Genomic DNA, 14,225 nt, shown 5'->3' on the forward strand with positions numbered 1-14,225 from the left:
CCGGTCTCCCAGCCAAATCCATCAACCGCCTGCAACTTGTCCAGAACAGTACAGCCAGAGTTTTCACCGGTACAAAAAGGTCCGCACACATAACTCCCATACTTGCACAACTACGCTGGCTCCCAGTCCACTACAGGATCCAGTTTAAGGTTCTGCTCCTCACTTACAAAGCCCTGAATAGCCAAAGCCCAAAATACCTCTGTGACCTCATCCGTACCCCGACATCTACCTGCTCTCTTCGCTCCAGCCACGCTCCTCTTCTTTACATCCCCCGCACACGTCTCCTGGGAGACCGAGCCTTCTGCTCATTCGCCCTGCGCCTCTGGAACTCCCTCCCAGATCAGCTGAGATCTGCCTCTTCCACGAGGTCTTCAAAACCAGCCTTAAGACCCGCTTCTTTCGGCAGGCCTTCCAATAAACTTTGAGCATGGTACACCTGGAGTACTGCCATTGTTATCGCTATCTCCGACTTTTATTTAATTTTTAATTTTATTTATTTATTTTTAATTATTATTACTATTATTTGTTTAATCTCTCAGATTGTATCAGTGTCCTTTGTTGTGAAGCGCTTCAAGATTTGTCTTGGCAGATGAGAAGCGCTATATAAATGAAATGTATTATTTATTATCTCCCTTACTGCTATTGAGTATTGGTGGTTGTATAAACACAACCATTCGTCGGGTTCCTCATATAACATCATAGTGCATCTACGTCACTACAGCAGCATGTGACCTTCAGGACCGTTTCTTACAAGTTGCCTTTATTTGAAGGTTTTGTAATAGTGACGTTCATTTGACCTTCTTGGTTCAAGATGTTTATATACTGCATGCTTTCCCCATTAAATGCAAAAAATGATTGACCAAATCACACCTTATCGCGAAAACCTTATGTGACTGCACCCGTTCACGCTGTGTGCCCAACCCTGCAGCCTGGGAAGCAGCATCATGAGTGTGTTCTTTCCCAGAATTCCAAATACAAATTAATTAATTGGACAACAAGATAGAAAAAGCCTTATCATAGTTCAGGTCCCTAAAATGTGACACCATATTTATGTAAAGGGAAATTTGGCAACACTACAAGTTTATAATCATGGGATCACACATATCCTCCATAGCTAACTCTTAGGTGAAACATTTAGAACAGATTTCATTGACTTGACATCTGGTCCAGGTATTCACTTGCTGCATTGAATGCATGACTTCTGTATCAACAGCTTTATCAATATCCTCAAGCTACATATCAATTGAACTTGTGAGCAGGAGGATGGTTAGCAGGTGTTTCTAACTAACTTGTCAGTGGGGAGGAAGAATAAAGATGTTAGCAATCCCAATTTGGAACAGAAAGGGTTTCAATCTCCCCAAATATACAACCACTTGTTCCACTGATCGAGTTCCATTCTTATGATCCGAACCATAAAGGAAAACTGTCCGGCGAAGGACAGAAAGGGACATTTGAGACGTGGTGGAGCGGGAACGGTTAACATTAGGGGGTTTCCTGTTGCTACTGTGACTTGAATCTGAAAAGGATTACAAAATAAATGGATGAGTGGTTCTTTGATTGAGTTTTATTTTTTGATTGGGCAAGGTACATTACATTCTGTCATGAGTTAAAGATACGTGTTCTCTGTGGAACCTTGCTATATCTCTCAGTCTGACCCAGTATCAAAAATCTTCTTTTAAAGATCCCAAAACCAATATTCTAATGGCATGAAGACACATTTACCTGGTCACATTCCGTTTTGTATCAATCAGAATAAAGCAAGGTTTGAATCCAAATCGAATGCTTCTGTTGCTTGACCGCAGTCAGCTGCGATCCAACCACAGATTAGCTGGACATCGATTTTGCAAATGTTATCGTTATTAAGTAATGTTGTAGAGAAAAACTGAAGATTTCAAAACAAGTTTTCAAAGGCTTTAGAGATGCCTTATTTTCTCTCCTGTTGGGTTATTATTTATTATTGGATTTATCCAAGGACTACAGTTTACTTTCAGAGAAAACTTTATGTTTAATTGTTATCAAACTAATTAAAAAAGGGTGAAAAACTTAATTAAAACACAAAAACTGTTAATTTCAGGCAAAATAAGACTGCACCTCCACATCATTTAATGGACATGTTCTGTCATTTGTCATTCATGGGTAAAGTGGACAGCAAAATATATATTTTACTCAGGATAAAATGGTGACCAGTCCAATACTTTAGGTCTTCATTTCCAGACTCCATCCATTATAGCCTCTTTATCTTTCTGGATTTGTCATAACTCTATCTTTATTCGCTTTTAAAAATAACTATCACTAGTGTAACCCATAATAAGAGAGCCATAATACAGAAGAAAGGGCACCTTGTATTTGTTGGACAACTGCAAGTAGTTAAATATTCATGCAACTTTAGAAACATCTCTGGTTAGATCTCTAGGCTAACAATACACTTTATTCTTTATGAAATATCAATATGATTCTTCACATTCAGATTAAAGTTTTTTCTTCATGTAAATTAACAGTTAATAGATTCTGTCATGAAATACGCTGATAAATCATATATTCATTCTGTACAATAGAGGTACTAAAAATTACAACTGTCATGGTATATGTACAATTTCCTACCTACAAAGTACAACAGCTAGCATGTAATAAAATATGTAAACAAATGTCTTGTTTTTTGACACAGTTGACTGTGACAGTAGATAGAAGTCACACTTTCAACATTAGATTTATTTCTGTATACACATTTGTTAACAGTTTGTAGTACTGCATTTGTCTTCCACCTGACACCTTCATAGAAAAAGAGAACGACAGGCAATGAATCAACATACAGTTTTGCAAAAAGATAAAACCACGACTGGCTGTGCATTGATAATAGACCTTTTTTAAATAGATATTTTTTCATTGGTTAACACTTTTCAGGGGTTTAATAGTAGGAAGGGGTTGAGTTCTGATGTTATCATGAAGAGCTGTTTGGCATTAAGTCAAGAACATGGTCCCAGTTGAACACTACACGGGACTGGAGAGTCTGGACTGGACGTGTCGCTTTAGGATGGCATGCATTTTACAATCTGTTGCTTTTGACCAAAAGCACCGGCCAGGGGAATAGTCTGTCAACCACTAAGAATAATTGTTGTGAATCAGAGTAGAGTATGAGATCTGCCCATGGCCTTTTGCTCACTTAGTATCATTTTATACACAGACATAGTTTTCTTTTCTTGCTGTTCTTTTTGTCGTTTTTTTCCTTTTGCTCAAAGCAAAAAAAAAAATAGACACCACACTTGTATTATGTATAAACCATAGAAAAGTGTCATCCTTTGATACAACAAGAGTCCTCTTTTACGTGTACACTGATGGTGTGCCTGAGCCCCTGTTGTTAAGCACTACGTGTTGCTTACATGCTGAAAATGTATAAGATTATGAGCCTTTTGAAGTTGACAATTTTACAAAAAGGTTTTTTCTTTAATGCCAGACATCACATAGCTCTAAAAGTCACTTAGGAGAATGATGTAGCTTGAAATATTTCTCTACTGATAACGTCTCTGACCAGATAGAACGTCTAAAGTTGCTATTTAGCCTTGTTGTTATGCTTACAATAGTAAGTGTGCTTTATATTACAGTACATATCATCAGTTTAACTACTCAGCACAGTATAAGATTATTCAAGTTCCATGTTATACCATCATTTGTCATAGCTCCTCGCAAGGAAACTGATAAGGAAATGTTCTTTTAGTGCTTTCTTTCTTCTCTCTCTCTCATATGAACGATAGTCTCACAGTCACACATAATACTCCTTATCCTTGTTTTTCTGTTTCTTGTTGCTGCCTTTCAAGCTCTGCTGTTTGTCCTTCATGACAGCGCCATTGCTCTGCACAGCTGAATTGGTTATGTAGTTCCTGCTCTCGTCCACCTGGTAGGAGCCCTCATCCCTGTTCCTGTACTTATACATGGCATACAGAAGGATGAGGATGCACAGGGCAGCGGCCGCCACTATTCCGATGACCATCCCGGTGGTGCTGCTAGATTCACGGACCACTTCCGAGGGTCCTGGAACTCGCCTGACGCCCGGCTCTGTGGGGAGTGCTGTGGGTATTATGGAACATTGGGGAGGTTATTAATGGGCCCCTCAGCGTGGTGCTGTCTACCTCAAAGGATGTGGGCAATGGAAGCAACACTAGGTCGGGCTGGGGTTTTAGCTCGCGGTTATTCATTTTGCCAGACGGCTGTTTGGCCGGAGCATTGTGGAGGGTTGCGGTGGAGGCAGAGGTGGCGGTGGTGCGGCTCTGGTCGGCGGTTAGTAGTTAGTAGATAGTGGTAGTCCTACCGCGTCTGGAGATTGAAGGTTTATTAGGTCTAAAAGTCTTGGGTGCGTGAGATTTGTAGTCACCTTCAAAGCCTGACGTGGATAAGGTCTGATATGTTACCAAGGAGAAGGTCGTGTAAAAATCTTCGTCATCAGTAGGGGGCAGGTTAGACTTGAACGCTTCCCCAGAGCCATACCCCGATATCACCAAGCCATCATCATCACAATCATCGCTGCCTTGGTCCGACAAGCAAGGTACCCCCGCCTCAGTGGCCTCGGACAGGGACTCTTTGGTGGTCTCAATAATGGTGAGGAGTGGGTGGTGGGTTGAGGGGGAGGGAATGAAGGGTGCACGAGGAGCTACAGAGGGGGGTGCTAATGGATCCTGAAGTACTGGGATGACTAACTCAGCTCCTGGAGTTGAACAGAGACAGGTAGGCAAGTCAGATGGCAGCATGTGTGTTTCATGACATATTCTTTAAGCACTAAACAGTCAACAAATCAACCCAAATCCATTCAAAGTAAACTTAGCATATCAATTGTAGACTGCTATATCAAGACAAAATGAAGTCAGCATATGTTGTTTATTTCAATACGGTTTAGAGCTGAGCAAGGATGAGCCAGAAAAATCAAGTTTGCTTTTTGAATGTGCACATCATAGTTAGTTATTCTGGGTTCAATCTGATTTAATACACTATTTTAATGAAGTGGTAACAGTTAAAATACGAATAAAAAACGTTCATTTCATAGCAAATGCATTCAAATGAATACAGATTTATTTAAAGTATAACCCAAACTAAAATTTGCTTTCATAATAGAATCAATTTAGTTAGAGCAGTCTCACTGATCAATGGATCTCCGTTCATATCACACCTGTTCTGGTAAAACAAACGGTAGTTACAGTTCTACAAACAATCCTCAGATGCAGAGCCGCTCTGAATGTGAATGCACTGTGTGTTGGGGCTATTGGTAGCCATGTTGAAAAGGGAGGATGGAACTGTAAGAGACATTACTGTAAGATAAATCCTCCACCAATGCATCGAATCCAATGGTGATGTATTTATACTGAAGAGCACAGTTCAGGACTGATTTTGAAATGGATGCACAGTGCAGGCATTAGTCATGAGAAATGACCAAAGGTTGTATATAAAGTCAAAGGTCCTTGTTGCCAGGCAGAAACCATGTTAGGGAAACTGAATAACAGAAGACATTTCTGAAAATTATTTGTATCAGTCTATTTCATTGAAACCTTCCCATTTGATAATTTGTATATATATAAGTATTTGTCAATATATATACATATATATCGACGAATACTTTCATTCAATGTATGCTCAACAGCGTCATGTCACAGACTCGGAGCTGCAGTGTGATGAACTGGTTTCTGTCAGTTAATTATTTAATTCATGTATATTACATAACTGTAACATGTGTGGTTACTTCAGGAATAGTTTGATGACCATTGGCGGCAAAACATCTGCCTTGCTGTGGAATGTAACTGTTATACTCACTGCTCACTATGAATGATTATTGGCTGTGAAACATTTGCTGCTTTAGAGTTAAAATGCTCTCGACCTAAGTAACTTTCCCAACACTAACATTCAAGAACAACTGAAGGCTTCTGAAGGCCACATCCCAACGCTGCAATAACACTGCTCTGTGTGTTCCCGCTTTACAAGCTTCAGATGTACGTCTTACTGTAAGTCTTTCCAGATTGTTGGAACTACTTCAGTTATAAAATATGAATAGCTATTTTTTTGTATCATCCTTTAACGCTCAACAGCCCATTTTAGCAAACAAAAGAAGAAGTAGATATCCTGGTTACAGGGCGCACTTGTTTTTTTTAAGAATCTTTTATTTGTATTTAATTATCATGGAGATGTCATCTAAGGCAAGTATAATTGGAGTGAACATTGACTAGAAAAGTATCCATGTGCATAATTAATCTCTGCATATTGCATATCTATGAAGCAAACATACTCACAAACTATCACCAACACCAACACGCACATTCACAAGCACAACTCTGTAGCTCCAGGCACTTTAATCTACAACCTTTAACAATTAAACACTTATAAACCTCATTCAGTTTTCAATGTCCACAGCTTAATCCAGAATGCAGTTTGTAAAATGTAATACTATCTACTTCAAACAGATATTTGTAGCATTACATGTAACATGTAGTGTTCATTCAGAGTATTACTCATGGATTAATACTCATTCACACAATAGTTTCTATATATTTAATAATGAAGTTATGTGAAATTGCTCAAAATGCTACATATAGCACCTACCATGAGCATTACTCATTTGCTCTGATTGTAAAATGACCAAGTATACATATTTAGGATCATCACATTTTACAAACTGCACCTTTAAAAAACATTTCAAAAGGAAGATTGAAGAAAAAATGTAAATTTTCAACTTACATCAACAAATTGCCCGCATGATATAGGCATGAAAAAGAATTTACAAAGGAAAAATTGTGTAAGAATGTTGGATAGCCGCTTGGTACCGTTAAAGATAATGTTTATCCATTGTAGATTGTGTTCTATCTTAAAACACGACGGTACAGGAGGCAACAACACATACATCCACAACACATAACATAAAAAATAAACACCATAATTCTGTTTTTTTTTTCTGGTAAATAATTTGTCTTTTCAAAAAATGTGTATTTACATTTTTTTTCATTGTAATAGACTTCAATAGTAACTCAAATCTATTCATGTTACAGTTTTTGCTTGTATTGTAATTTGATCTTTAGTGTAGAATGGATGGATGACATTATACTTTAATATCTCTAAAGACAAGGGAGAAGGTGAAGAAGGGGGGGGGCTCTGAACATACTACATAGGAGATGAGGGTGATGAGGGTGACAGTGTAAGTCAGTTGCCATGTCCATGTAAAGGCAGTACGAAGCGGTCGGGCGGCATTAGAGCTTTTGGCTGTAAGGAAGGGATGGGGATATACAAACAATGAGCAATATACATGCCCATCTACAGAAAAGAACAGAAGAACTCTAACACTGACAAGTCTGACAAACCCTAAACTGCAACTTCTTCGCCATGCAATTCATTTGTTTTTTGTCTGACAAGCAACATATTATTTAGCAAAGATTCATTTGTTTTGTCAGAATAGATTTAAAATGAAAAACATTTAAAAAAAAATGGAAGATAAGTGAGAAGTGGATCTGGAACTGCTTCACCTTCTAATGTGTGGGTTTTTGCATATTGACGAGCAATCTCTGTCCCTGTTGTTGTTTCAAATGTTTTTGTTTTATACTCAACATTTAACAGGAAATAATACAGTCGGAAAAGAAAACCCCACAGGTTAGTCATTGAAGTAGTTCCTAACCTCCCAAAAAATATAAATATATCAAAAATATGTTTCACACTGTTATTCCAATATTATCTGATTGACAAAAAAAAAAAAAAACATACTTAATAAGCCAGAAACCATAATCAGAACCAAAATGCCAGTGATTAATTTGATAAATACAAAAAATATGACCCGTTTAAACTATCAAATGAAAAATATTAGGATGAAATAACAAAGCCAAAATGTAGCACACACGACAACCAGATGCACACAATATACAACAGAGGGTGGTGAGAGAGGTGCTCGGCCGGCGGGCTCCTCTCTCATGTGTTCCTGATGAAACTCCATCTGTAATGTTAGTCTTTAAACATGACGGCCGTGCAGTCTGGGTGTACATCAGAAAGACACGGGACTGGCTGACAATGCCATATAGTTATTATTTTGGTTTTGTTGTACTGCTGGATGTTGATGCATGCTTAGAGTAAGTTGCATTTAGGGAAAGTAGAAAATAAACAACACAGCAAACTGGGAGAAGGAAAGACTGACTAATGTTAGAACAATATGAAATGGACACTGTGTCCCAATCCCTTACTATAGATAGTGAGTTAAGTGAGTGTAAGAAACAACATGTGACACTCTTGATAAATATGTGTGCAGACAGAAGTCAGTGAAGTAGAACTGTGTAAAGATGCAGCCTCCTCTGTTTCTGTCGGCATCGCATTACAATGTGCAGCAGCAAACTAAACATTCACTGAATTCTGTTCGCAAACTGACATGTACAAAGCAGTTTGTCACTGTTAACACATAACCTCCCAGACCCAAAAAAACTAAGCAATAAAACCCCGGTTATTATTGTGCAGTATGCGATTGGGACACAGCTCAAGTTAAACTAAGCAGTAGAGGGACAAATCATAACATAAAACATGTGTTAATAATATATAGTCACATGCTATATGTTTAATGCAATTTACTGAGGATTCAAGTATGATAAAGAGTCAAAAGACAAGCAGAAAGCTGATATCCATAACATTGTGCATGGTGGAAGATGGAGTGGTGGTTTGTGTTAAAACCTGCCAGAGTAAACTAATGACAATCAATATACACTAAAGCTGTTAAATGTGATGCATGAAAATACAAACACGTTATACAGAACATGAACCCCAATGTTGGCACTGTCGAACCATGACAGGTAGCAATACATGTGATTTATTGTACTTATTGTAAGTCACTTTGGATAAAAGCGTCAGCTAAATGGTACGTATTGTACGTGCCTTGTTATACCGTCGACAGACTAAAAAAAAAAACAGTGTCAGTAGCCTCTGAACTTCTATCCACCAGGGCCTGCAATGATTCTGCCTCCTTCTTCACTGACAACATTCAGAAAATCAGACAAGCAGTCAGTGCCTCTGCATCAGGTACAGCAAATGTGTTGTCTCTGTGTCCACCTAAAATCAATTCAAACACCATGACATAATTCCATCAGATTAATGATAAAAACCTAGAGGACATTATTCAACTTCTGAAGTCCTCCTCCTGCTGCCTTGATATTATTCCAACAGGGTTTTTCAAAGATGTTTTTCCTTGCATGGCCTCAGATCTACTTCAAATAGTCAAAGTCTCTTCACTCAGGTGTTTTTCCACAGGCCCTGAAAACTGCAGTCATTAAACCGCTCTTAAAAAATAATAATCTAGATGCTTCAGTAATGAACAATTACAGGCCCATATCAAACCTCCCATTTCGTAAAATCATTGTTTTTCAACAGCTGAGTCATTTCTTGAATTTAAATAACTGTTTGGATGTGTTCCAATCAGGCTTTCGACCAAACCACAGCACTGAGACTGCTCTTGTAAAGGTCTTCAATGACATCCACTTAAACACAGACAGTGGTATAACTTCAGTGTTGGTATTATTAGATCTCAGTGCTGCGTTTGACACTGTTGACCACAGCATATTACTAGACCGACTGGAAAACTGAGTGGGACTTTCGGAAACAGTTCTAAATTGGTTTGAATCCTACTTAAAGGACAGAAACAACTTTGTTTCTATAGGTAAATACACATCTGAGTTGACAAATATGACATGTGGGGTTCCTCAAGGCTCCATCTTGGGGCCTCTTCTCATCTACATGCTACCACTGGCTCAGATAATTAAAAACTACAAAATAAGTTACCATAGCTATGCTGATGACACCCACATTTACATAACCATTTCAACAGGAGGCTATGCTCCAATTCAAACACTGAGTAAGTGCATTGAACAAATCAATGACTGGATGTGTCAGAACTTTCTCCAATTAAACAAAGATAAAACTGAGGTAATGGTTATTGGAGCCAAGGCAGAACGTATAACAGTTAGCGCTGAGCTTCAGCCTGCAATGTTCAAAACAACAGATAAAGCCAGAAATCTAGGTGTAGTCATGGACTCTGACCTGAGTTTCAACAGTCACATTAAAACAGTTACTAAATCAGCCTACTATCACATAAAGAACATATCTAGGATTAAAAGACTAATGTCACAGCAGGATTTGGAAAAACTTGTCCATGCTTTTATCTTCAGTAGACTCGACTACTGCAATGGTGTCTTTGCAGGTCTCACTAAAAAATCTATTAGAAAGCTGCAGCGGATTCAGAACGCCGCTGCTCGAGTCCTCACTGACACTAAGAAAGTGGATCACATCACTCCTGTTCTGAAGTCTTTACACTGGCTTCCTGTGTGTCAAAGAATAGATTTCTAAATACTGCTGCTGGTTTATAAAGCACTGAATGGTTTAGGCCCAAAATACATTTCTGACCTCCTGCTAAATGATGAACCATCCAGATCTCTCAGGTCTTCAGGGACTGGTCAGCTTTCTGTCCCCAGAGTCAGAACTAAACCTGGAGAAGCAGCGTTCAGTTATTATGCTCCAAATATCTGGAACCAACTCCCAGAAACCTGCAGGTCCGCTGCAACTCTGACTACTTTTAAATCCAGACTAAAGACTTTTCTTTTTGTCAATCATATCTCACACTGCACTGTAACTTTTATTCATGTATTTTGTATGTTTATTTCATTATAGTTGCTTTTTAATGACTGTTTTTAAATGCCATTTTATAATGTGTTTCCGCTGCACTATTTATGAATGTTCTTAATGTCTTTTATATTTGTAAAGCACTTTGAATTGCCTTGTGTTGGGAAATTACTGAATAAATAATACATGTATCTCAAGCTCAAGCTGGTGACAGGTGATATTTTTCGAACACCTTGTGTTGAAAGGTACTATATAAATACACTTGCCTTGCCTTGCCTTATGTAATGTTTGGGATCTCAGCAATAACCCCATAGCTGTGAAGTTGAATGGATGAATGGTTGTCAGAAAAATCAAAGGACAGAGACTTCTGCCATTTATTTCGAGGTTGGGGTGGGTTGAGCAAGTATACTTGTATACTTTTGCCAAAATAAACACCATTGTTGTTTCGTAGCAATGATAGTTAATATGGGCACTTTCAGGAAAAGACTCAAATGTCCCATCAGCGCAACAGTTAACCATGTGATGGGGGGGATCGGCATCAGATTTTGGAAACATTTCACTAAGCATTATTATGGATACCAGCTTTAACACCACAGAATCTTTTGACATATATTCAATAATTTGCCTTGTGCAAATTCCATAAGATGGCACATGACTGATTAGTCTATCAAGGAATAATGAACAGAGACCAATGGTTGCCTTGAGTGATAAGTATATAAAAACATAATAATTCTCATTTATGATTCATTTCAGTCCTTCAACATAAGCGTATAAAGAGCATTACACTTTTAAGGACATTTTGTAGTCATATCTACGTATTCTTGGATCATCGCTTGTATTTTAACTCCACATTCCCAACTTGTCACTTTAAACTTTAAAGTGGTTCATGTTGTGAATTTAAACAAAAACTACAATAAACAAAACCACTTGGTTGGGTTAAGGCCACACTTGAATATGTTGGGAAGTATCATACTTTAAGGTCAAAAGTGTAGGTTTGTAAATTATGTGAAGTCAATCAATTAAATTGTCCAAATCAGTTCATGGTTGACTTTTGGTTTCATACAGAAGACAAACAGTGGCCTCCTGGGAGAAAGTCATGTGACGCCGGCATCCTCTCAACTTTACAACCCCACTTCAAAACATCCAAACCATCCCTTTTAGAGATTAACTTTGGCAGAGAGATAACATTGTATTATTAATTATTGGTCATGGGATGGTTCTGTACTGTTGTCATATTGTTCACAGTATTAGCTATTCAGGAATCTTGCCATCTTATGAAATTAATCTAAAGGAAAGGAGAACACTACAGATTACCAACAGAGAACAGAATCACTCGAGAACTTCTCCAACAAACCAGACAGCCACACTGACAGGATGGAGACGTGTGGGCTAAGATAGACAACATTCAATGGCGCTGCGATCGCAAAAATGATTTTCAACATAAACTCGAATGCAGACAAAGCAACCAATTTAGTCTGAATATGGGGGAATGGATTTAAGCATCAATCAAAAAACATGCAAGAACATGATCAGACGTCACCCAGAAAATAATGATTTCAATAGTTTGCTAAACAATGGTTGATAACAAATGATGAATAAAAGAAAATAAATAAATAACTAGAATTGTTGGCAAAAAAAACATTTGTTTCCCATCTTCACTGAAAAATATGTAAACGCAGTAAAGGAGGAAGATGACAGGGGAAGGAAATTGACTGGAAGACTGAAGACCAGCTGAGAATTAGGAGAGGACAACACGAATTTGATGGTGAGAAAATATTGTTTTTGCCTTTATATTTGCTCTGAAACCTTCAAACTGGAGGTACATGTAGAGCTGCATGGTGCAAAGCCGCATGGTACCCGACTATAAGAATAAAAAATGATCACCCACCAAAACGTCATGCCACACATGATGAAGGCAAAATACAACAGTGTCTCGATAACAAAAGTTAGAAAAGGCAAAACAAATATAATTGGACAAACTCCCAAAATCATACAACAAAGCAGATTTGAAATAAAAGCATGCAACTTTCAACGCGATGTTAGGGTTAGAGTGGTGTGAATTTCTGTGTAAACACATGATTGGATGACTGGGGCCCTGTCTTTGTCTTTCTTAACAAATCCCCATGAATCTCAGGCTACACAGCACAGCTTTAACCCCATTTACACCACAACCTTTCACATACCCTGAACAACACGGGAATGATCTTCAAAACGAAGTCCTCAGAAATCAAGCTTCTGACACACTGAACAAACTGAAACATTAGCCGTTTCTCAAAGTCGAGGACGCTTCCTTGGTAGGACATGTCCTTCCGAGTCAAGTCCTTCAGAGGCCAGGCAAGAATCCTTCCTAGCATTCGGAGAACGAATAATGGAACAGGCTAGCAAGTGTGCATCAAATGCAAGGCTCCGCCTTATTGAGCGTGATTTGTTTGAAGAGATAGAGCGGGAGTATCGTCGGCGTCTGTCTGCTCGGAGGAGGAGGATGTTCTAGTTAAATAAGTCTTCTCGCTTGCCTTCCGTACGAGTTTTATTCTCTAATGTAAATCAAGTAAATTAAGCATACATAATCACTCCATAGTTAGTTTGTGAGTTGTCATGATGGTTTAAATCACCCTTGGTAGACACCCCTTTCTATTCCCTCTATTTAATTCTTCCCGCACAATAAGCGAGCAACACTTTTCTCCCGTGTCAATTTTGCATATGTAGTTTGCTCATGTTTGTAGTCGATCTAACACTTATCGATGCAGAGAACATGTGTAATCACATTAAAATTGTATTTTTAATAATGTAAACATACACAAGCAAATTGCAGATTTGAAAAAAATAACCGTTAACAATTACCAAATGTCAAGTAAACAGAAACTGCCCCCTGTTCTTTATGTTGTGTCGGCCCATCATTACTGCATTATTAATGCCACGTGCCAATCCGTGGAAATTGGTCCGTGCGCATTGTGGGTCATTTAAGGCTGCCGAGGATACACATGAGCAGTCTTGAAATTTCCTGCAATGAAGGATTCTGTCCTCGGTAGAATTCCAAGGATCCTGTACATTGGAAGTCTTTCGGCGGGATTCGATGATGTAGCATCCTTGAAATAGAGGCTCTGAAGGATCCTTCCTTGACATTGAGAAGCAGCCAGTCAATTGACTTAATTAAATGTATTATGCCACACATTTCACGAGTGTACAAGGTTAGCTGAAAGAAATAATATTAAGTTGAACCTAATATTTTAATTTAAAACGTAATATTATTGCTTTCAACTAACCTAATACAGTTATGTGAAATCTGCTGAAGTAATAGATTTGATTAAAGTCAACAGCCTCAGTTTGTTCAGCGCAGTCACCACCTGGCATTCAACTTTAAATATTTCACACTCTAAAGTAAAATGTGTATTTTCTCATGAGATGTCATAGGGCACAACTCACCCACATTCAGTTCACCCATCTTTTTATTTGCAGAATAGCTCACCATCATTTTAAATGCAAATGTTATTTAGCTAAAAGCCTTGTTTTATGGTAAATAAGGCCTTCAAAGAAATTCCTAGCAATAATAAATTCCTGATAATGCTAAGCATGTTTGCCAATGGGAATCCATTGCAACTTTAGTAATAATTTGT

General features: G+C 38.2%; 1 protein-coding gene across 1 annotated transcript in view; it reads right to left on the reverse strand.

Annotated features, from left to right (window-relative positions):
* Positions 1–1,555: 1,555 nt before the first annotated feature.
* Positions 1,556–14,225, reverse strand: part of nrxn3a (neurexin 3a) — a 280,401-nt gene continuing 267,731 nt past the window's right edge. The window contains exon 18 of the mRNA XM_071207179.1: positions 1,556–4,062. Within this exon, the coding sequence (XP_071063280.1) occupies positions 3,758–4,062 (305 nt within the window). The 3' untranslated portion in view covers positions 1,556–3,757. The remainder of the gene's footprint in view (positions 4,063–14,225) is intronic.

This window comes from Pseudochaenichthys georgianus, chromosome 22 (genome assembly GCF_902827115.2).
Source record: "Pseudochaenichthys georgianus chromosome 22, fPseGeo1.2, whole genome shotgun sequence".
In the NCBI taxonomy this organism is placed as follows: Eukaryota; Metazoa; Chordata; class Actinopteri; order Perciformes; family Channichthyidae; genus Pseudochaenichthys; species Pseudochaenichthys georgianus.